The sequence below is a fragment of the Notolepis coatsorum genome (assembly GCF_963971535.1).
Source record: "Notolepis coatsorum genome assembly, chromosome: 6".
Lineage (NCBI taxonomy): Eukaryota > Metazoa > Chordata > Actinopteri > Aulopiformes > Paralepididae > Notolepis > Notolepis coatsorum.
In genome coordinates, this window is record NC_140170.1 from 95,749,955 (window position 1) to 95,758,498 (window position 8,544).

General features: G+C 41.5%; 1 protein-coding gene across 1 annotated transcript in view; it reads right to left on the minus strand.

The window, feature by feature from the left end:
* Positions 1-8,330, minus strand: part of LOC311231261 (uncharacterized protein) — an 89,485-nt gene extending 81,155 nt beyond the window's left edge. Inside the window, exons 1-2 of the mRNA XM_084317814.1 lie at positions 8,177-8,330; positions 7,158-7,340 (exon numbers count right to left, since the gene is read on the minus strand). Coding sequence (XP_084173940.1) covers positions 7,158-7,340; positions 8,177-8,194 — 201 coding nt within the window. The 5' untranslated portion in view covers positions 8,195-8,330. The remainder of the gene's footprint in view (positions 1-7,157; positions 7,341-8,176) is intronic.
* Between the last annotated feature and the right edge of the window lie 214 nt (positions 8,331-8,544).

Sequence of the window (8,544 nt, forward strand, 5' to 3'; positions counted from 1 at the left end):
CGTTTTGCTACTGTGACAAGCCCACCAGTCAATGAGGAGCAAACACCTTTCCAAAACAGCTAGTCAGACCATAAAGGCATTACTGTTCAGAAGCGCTGTGTATTTTGTGCAGGAGAACACACACCTCTGAAACATGTACAGTAAGATAAACAAAAAATCTCACAATGACAAGATTGACTGCTTAAAGGCACAAGGAATTTGCTTTGGCTGTCTAACAAAAGGACATCTAAGCAAAGAAAAGAATGAAATGTGAAGTTTGTTCAATGAAACATCCAACAATACTGCACATCTACAAGAAAAGGATTGAACAAAAAGACAACTCTGATAAATACGCCCAAGCAGCTTCTGTAAGTAGTGCATTAGTCTCTTTAAATGGCAGAAACCACACTGGGGCCGGTGATCAACAAACCCTACCAATTATTCCAGTTCAAATAAAGTTATCAAACTCAAACCAGACTGTGCAAACGTATGCATTTTTGGATCAGGGAAGCACTGCAAGTTTTTGTACTGAAGTGCTTCAACAAGATTTGCATGCCAAAGCCAAGAGAACAAAAATCCTCTTAAAAACAATGGGTCAGGAGAAAATGATTCCTTTGTCAAAGGTCTTGAAGTGAGTTGCATCGAAGGCAATGATTTTTATCAGCTGCCTAAAGTGTACACACAAGAGGAGATTCCTGCTGGAAAAGAGCATATTCCCACTCAAGAGGCCATAAATAAATGGAAATATCTAAGAGAGATTAAGTTGCCTGAATTGGATTGTGAAATCGGGTTGCCTATAGGAACAAATGCACCAAAGCTGATGGAGCCGTGGAAAATAATAAACAGTCAGAATGGAGGACCCTTTGCTGTTAAGACAGTCCTAGGTTGGGTTGTGAATGGACTGAATCAGGAAACCACTGAATCTGAGAATACTTCATGTGCTGTTGTTAATCGGATATCAGTGACAGCCATAGGTGAGCTGCTGGTGCATGAGAGAGGTTGTGATGATGTCTTCTATACTAACTGATCTGATGAACATATGACCCACATTAGATGAATGGTATAACGCTGCCCACGGAATTATAAACGCCCCCTCGGCCATCCGGTCAACATCAGATGACGTGTAGTAACTTCTAGAACCATGTCCAGTTGGAATTTTCTATATCGCGCCGATTGCCATCAAACTGTATTTCATCACCAATATAATGCATTTGGGGCTATAGATCACGTTCTGGAGAAAGCTGCAGAAAGAGATGAAAACACTTATACTTTAGACCATACTTTAGTATGAATATGTGAATGAAAAAGTTTAACGTTGCTTCACCCTGAACATTACATATAGGACATTGAATGGGCCCTAATAATGGCAATCTAGCAATATAATCTAAAAAGTTATAGCCCTGCAAAGAAGGGGAACTTCTCCATAGACAAATAGAGCTGGCAACCCATGCATGGTCATGAATTTAACCTCCGGCAGTTAAAGTGTTAAACAGAAGAATGTCATGATGCCAAACAATCGCAAACTTGCAGAGCAGAATCATTCAAAAGAAAATTCAAAAGGAACGTTTTCCAGGATGAATATAAAACTTTCTTGGAGGCTGTGATAGCAAAAGGTTGCGCTCAGCTATTGCCCCAAGAGCAGCTCAAACCTGAGAGGAAAGGTGTGGTACATACCACATCATGGGGTTCATCACCCAAAGAAGGGCAAGATTCGTGTAGTGTTCGATTGTTCTGCATCTTATCAAGGATGTTCATTAAATGACAAGCTTATTCAGGGTCCCAATCATACCAACACGCTACTTGGTGTGCTCATTCGATTCAGACAAGAGGAGATAGCTTTCATGGCTGATGTCGAGGGGATGTATCATCAGGTCAAGGTGGCTCCTGCCGATCAAGATTAACTTCACTTTCTTTGGTGGCCAGGAGGAGATGTCAGTTTACCTCTCGCTGAGTACAGGATGACAGTACATCTATTTGGTGCCACTTCATCAGCAAGTTGTGCAACCTATGCTCTCACTAAAACCGCTGAAGACAACAAAGATGATTTCTCTGCAGAAGCTGTTGACACTGTCGGAAGACATTTCTATGTTGATGACTGCTTAAAATCTGTCGCTTCTGCGGATCAAGCTGTGAAGTTATGTTTTAATCTAACAAAGTGGACAAGCAACAGTAAAACTGTGCTGACCTCCATCCTAAAGAGTGAAAAACCCAAAGAGGTAAAAAAAAACTGGATTTAGAGACCCAAGACAGTCTTCCAATAGAAAGAGCCCTAGGGATACAGTGGCATGTGGAGGAAGATGTGTTCAAGTCTGCTTAAAATCTCAACCAGCCACAAGGAGAGGAATCCTTTCAACAGTCTGCTCTGTGTATGACCCACTTGGATTTCTTTCACCATTTATCTTCGCTGCAAAGCACGTCCTACAAGAGTTGTGCAAACTCAATTGTGGGTGGGACGAAGAAATCCCGGAGGCTCTCAAGAAACAGTGGCAAAGATGGCTCATGGGATTAAAGCAGATAGAAAGCTTCACGATTGATTGATGTATCAAACCAAAGAAATATTCACAAATTAAATCTGCACAATTGCACCATTTCAGTGATGCAAGCGAGATTGGATACGGTGTTGTCACCTACCTTAAGATGACAAATGAAGACGAAGACGTTCACATATCCTTCATGTCAGGAAAGTATGTGTCGTGCCTCTGAAAAAAGTCACTGTCCCAAGATTGGAACTCACAGCAGCAGTACTGGCAGTACACATTGACAAGATGATCAGAACCGAGCTGCAAATCCCATTATGCAAATCTGTTTTCTGGACTGACAGTACATCTGTTCTGAGATACATCATGAATGAAACGCTAAGGTTTCAGACATTTGTAGCCAACAGAACCAGTCTGATAAGAGAAGCAACAGCAACATCACAGTGGAAATACATCAACACTAAACTGAATCCAGCAAATTATGCATCTCTGGGATTGACAGCAGAATCGTTCTTGAAATGTGAGAATTGGATAAATGGTCCATTGTTTCTGAAAAAACCTGAGGACAAATGGCCTGAGTTTCCGGACGCACTTAAACTGGTCAATGACAGCTATCCTGATGATCTGGAGGTAAAGAAGGGAAAATTCAATGTTAACCCAACCATTGCAACTGACCTAAATGGCACAAGCAAGCTAGTGCGTCACTACTCTGATTGGAGGAAACTGAAAAAAGCAGTTGTGCATGGTTCCTTCAAGTAAAACACCTCTTGCTGCTTTTAAGTAAGAAGAGGAAGGAAGTACTTACTTCTATTCAAGCACAAGAACCAAATCGAATAAAGCTGATTGAGAAGGAGATGAGTGTTTAAAGACTCTATGAGAGGTCTCACACTCTCTAAGGATAACTTGGATAAAGCTGAAGCAGCAGTGTTGTGCTTCTGTCAAAAACAGTCTTTTCCAGAGGAAGTGGACACTTTGAAAAGGGGAAAACCTATCAAAGGAAGTAGTACACTGTATAAATTGGTCCAGTGTACGAGAATTAATTGGTAAAGGTTGGAGGAAGGCTAAACAAAATGGCAATGCCTGAGGAAGCAAAGCACCCAACCATTCTTGGAAAACACCACCATGCCTTCAAATCGAGGCTCAAAACCCACTTCTACCTACTAGCCTTTCCCGTTCACTGACTCATGCCCTGTTTTCCTATGTGTTTGCCTGTGTGCCCTCCCATAAAACGGAGTGTGATTGTTGTCAATATGTATCTATGTGTATCTACCCTCTATACAGCACTTTGGTTGACACGTGTCATGTGAAATGTGCTATATAAATAAATCTGACTGATTGATTGATTGATGTCTCTAAAACCATACTTCGAGATATTCATCAACAAGTTGGTCACAGTGGAAGGAATCATATGTTATCCAGGTTAAGACAAAAATACTACCATGTGCCAATGCATTAGCCAGAAAAATAATATATGAATGTACTGTGTGCAGATTGACGCATGCATGGAAATGCAGGAGAACAAAAAATGTCAGATCTGCCAAAGGACAGAATTACACCAGACCTACCACCATTCACATATGTTGGAGTGGATTACTTTGGCCCAATGGAAGTGAAAAGAGGATGAAGCATTGTGAAAAGATATGGAGTTCTCTTTACCTGTCTAACAACCAGAGCGGTGCACTTGGAAGTAGCTCATTCGTTACAGATTCATGCATTAATGCCTGCAGACGTTTCATCAGCAGAAGAGGACAAGTATTGGAGATGAGGTCAGACAATGGAACTAATTTCGTTGCCACTGAAAGAGAGCTGAAGGAATCTATAAAAGAGTGGAATCTGAGCTAAATAGAACAAGCTCTCCAGCAAAATGTGAAATGGACCTTCAATCCTCCTTACGGAGCACATCATGACGGAGTATGGGAAAGACTAATCCGGCTTGTAAAGAAAATTCTGCTATCCATCACAAAACAACAAACACTTGACGACGAAAGCCTTTCAACAGTTGTAACAGTATGTTACATCCCAATGTATATATTCCCCAGTGTGTGTCTCCATGTGTGTGTGTTCTCCAGTTTGTTTCCTCCCTCCAGCCATTGTTCCCTTCACCATTGGTCAATTCTTCCATTATTGCAATACAGCACCGATTGGTGGATGGCTTCAGACTCCAACACTCAATCCACACCACCCAATCATGGATCACCCCACACCTGTTAAAACATGGCTTCTCACTTCAGTCTTTCTCTCTCTCTGGCATGAGGCTAGGCATGTTGTGTTTTTGGTAAACCTGTAACTTTGACAGTATTGCATTTCGTTTATTGCCTTTGGTGCTTAGTAGTAATTTCCTTGTGTGTGTATGGCCACAGAGAGAGCATTGTTAGCCACAGTTTGTTTTTGTATATATTCTGCTTTTGTTTCTGTATAATTAATGTGTTTTTCTCTCTTTCTCAGGAAGCACAGATGGGGTGAGCTGCCATTTCCTTTGGACATTGTTTTCTCCTGTTTTGGTTAGGTAAGAGTAGTTTAGGTAATGTAATCTCTTTTACCATAGATTAGATTGTGTTTATTTGGAGTATAGTGGTGTTTGTTTGTTGTTTTGGCCTGGGCTCACCCCTGAGCTACATGTGCTTCCTTTGCATCTTTCAATAAATATCATTGTTGTTTACAAACCTGGTCCATCTTTTCTGTCAACCAACTGTTATGTTACAGCCCTTTACCCTTAGACTCACAGGGGTCGTAACAGTGAAGTTGAAGGAATTCTCAACAGCCGACCAATAACTACAGTGTCAAATGATCCAAATGACTTGGAACCTCTCACACCAAACCATTTGCTACACCTCAAGGTCAAACCTTTGTTGCCCCCAGGCTTATTCCATCAGCAAGATATATACTCAAGACGCCGCTGGCAACCAGATGGATCAAAGAATATCTACCACTTTTGCAAGAAAGACAGCAATGGAATCGCATCAAAAGGAACTTCATACCTGAAGACATTGTATTAATTATAGATTCAAATGCACCTCGTGGATCCTGGTTAATAGCAAGAGTTATGGAGACGCGTCCTGAATCTGGAGGACTGCTTCGGAGGGTTCTTCTTAAAACAACTAAAACAAAAACCAACACGCTGGAAAGACCAATAAGCAAAATATGCCTACTGGTGCCCACCTTAGAATAAGGAAATAACTGATGATAGACATCCTGTCTATCTCAAATAGAATATGAAGACTTGACTTTGTCTGGCTCTTTTTGAATTTTTGTTTATTGTTATTAAAGATGCCCATAACAATAGGGGCCAGTATGTTAGAGCCAGTATTTAGATTTTTATAAGAAAAGCCACTTAATTGTGACGTCTGTAGTCAACGCACTATAAAGGACTACAAATCCCACAGCGCCATGCGCTAAAGCCGCAATGAAGGCAACCTGTTGAGACGCGGTCGGGAAACAGTTTAACCGTTTCATATCGTTTCATATCTTTTCATACCCTTTCCTACCTTTTCATAACGTACCTTTTCGTATTACACGTACATACAAATCGTACAAATACCCTTTAAGTTATAAAGTTATATAAGCATTATCAAGAAAGAAAGAATACCTAAGTTGTTTGTTATTTTCTTTGAGTTTTGCCTATTTTCTTTTGAATATTGTAAAGGCCTATTGTTGCATGTGCAAATGTTTGGTACTTTATTTTGAGCAAACACATCGCAACATCATCGAAACCATCGGAGGCCAAGCAACACTTCGAACTGAGTAATTTAAGGAAAGAAACGAGTTAGAACTGTCTATTTAAAGAGTCTAGTGGCTTGATGGAAATACTGATTGATTGATTGATTGATTGACAATGGAAAGAAGCCAACACAGTGAGCCTCCCACACGTTACACCTCGCCGAATGAGAGTCCGCGCTGGCAGGTGAAAAGATGTGACAGGCTGCCTCCACATGTATCGGAGGGGACATGTGATGCAAGGCTTCTATCCTCCCTACAACTGACCAGTGGGGGGCATATGCGAGCAATGTTCAAGACAGGGGAGGGGAGAATTGGCACGGCTAAATTGGGATGGGAGAAAAAATTGAAAAAGGAGAAAAAGTGGATTAAAAAAAGCAAATAATAAACGTGGACTTTAGGTGATAGCCTAATCTACCTTTTTGTTGAATTCTAATCATTAATCTGGACCTTCAGAACACGTACAGTACTGTATAACCTTCCCTGCGACAACACACCCAAGCTGTTACTGTTGATGTGTTCTTACAGATAAGAACATTAATTAAGTCTTCATTCTCACAACCCCAGGAGGGACAGCCTACACTTAATTTGGGAGAGGGGGGTTCTATTCCTCAGCTATTCAGGCGGTTCATTGTACCCCATGAATGAGCCACCACATCAAACGGAGTCATCGCCAAAACTTCTCGAATTTTGTTATATTGTGAAATAAAAGCTTTGTTTCAAATTGTATTTGAAACCTCTGATTGAAAAAAAAAAGTTATACCACTTTACTCACTTGGCTTGGATAACAAACACAAGTCAACCAGAGTATCACCAGTGCATGCTCAAGGAATAGGACAGGAATGAACAATCCATAGTCTGTCATACGGGACCCACAACATGATTCCTGGTGTTATGTTGCCGAACACACATTGTGCTGATCAGACTTGACAGGTCCTAATACGGTAGCGTCATAATGACAGGTCAAAAGCACGGTACCCCACTCACCTCGGTCATCTCTACAGAGTGTCGTGAGCGCAGGGTTTCCAGGTTGTGTGTCACGGTAATCAGTCTGCTCTCTTTGTGCTGGAGGGAGCGCCATAGGAGACACAGCTGCTCCTTCACAGGAGCATCAGGAGCAGCTCCCTCTGCTTGGAGCCAGCAGGCGACCTGCTCCAGTTCCTCTTGCTTCTGGGGGGACAGCATGGTAGAAATAGGAACACAAGGTCAGATACACCCATGTCATTCAGGCTATACAAGTGGAGATGTTGCAGGGCAAAGTTTGAGGACACGGTCCAACCATGAAACAATGGCTCCTCATGCTGATGGATGGCTGTGAGCTTTGAGGATAATTTGATTGAATAGGAGACAACATTTCAAAAGGCAGTTTTCTTAATCAGTTAAATTAAAGTTAAATAATGTATATTAAAAATAGATAAGAAACAGTGGTGGGATTTTGTCGACTAACATTCATCAAATAGTCTCTTCTATTTCATCAACACATCTTTACAAGGATTGTCCTTCTGCAAGTCTGAATGCAGTCATGCAGAAGGAACTCTATTTAAATCTGCTGTTCATTCACAGGGGCTTTGCAAGCCAACTATGGAGGCAACTGCTCTGCGGCCAAAAGGAATAAGTGCAGCTGTCTAGAAATGCTCGCATTTTTTCATCCCCCCATCTTATTTTAGCATGCTGAGACGCAGGAATGTGTGTGTGTGTGTGTGTGTGTGTGTGTGTGTGTGCGTGTGTGCGCGTGTGTATGTGTGTGTTCTGAATTGATTCGGATCTGTAAATGCTATCAAGTTAGAAATAAGTAAGTTGTCAGAGTATGGGGGATGGGGGACCCTGATGTAAACAAGACGAAAGGCTTTCTCTGGTCTGCATCCCCTTAACAATTGTGTGTGTTGAGCCGTACTGTATTGTACCCATTCTGCAATCTGTTAATAAAGTTTTCAATCAATCAATCAATTTCAGTACAGTAGGTCTTGAATCAAAGTATTACAACAGACAAAAAAAGTATAAGTTACCTCATCTTCCTCCATCATCAGTTGATCTGAGAAAAGTTACCTTGATTTTGCAAGTTAACAACGAGATAGCATCGTATCAAAATAACCACTGAGCCGCTCATGTTTTCGGTCATGGCTGTTAACGGTAACTTCACATACTGTATCTCCTATACCGCACTCACACGGGACGGAACAACTCTCCACTGTCCAAAAAGGACACGTTCTCCCCTTGTCTAGTGTTTACTGGAAGATACGACAATCAAGATGATGAGCGTAGCCTATTGTACGAAGTTGTCATACAATCGCATCACACGGCGGCTTGTGAAACATGAGTACGGAGTACCCCATTTTCTGCAACAAAGTAACTTAGCCTACTCCTCAGCGCACAG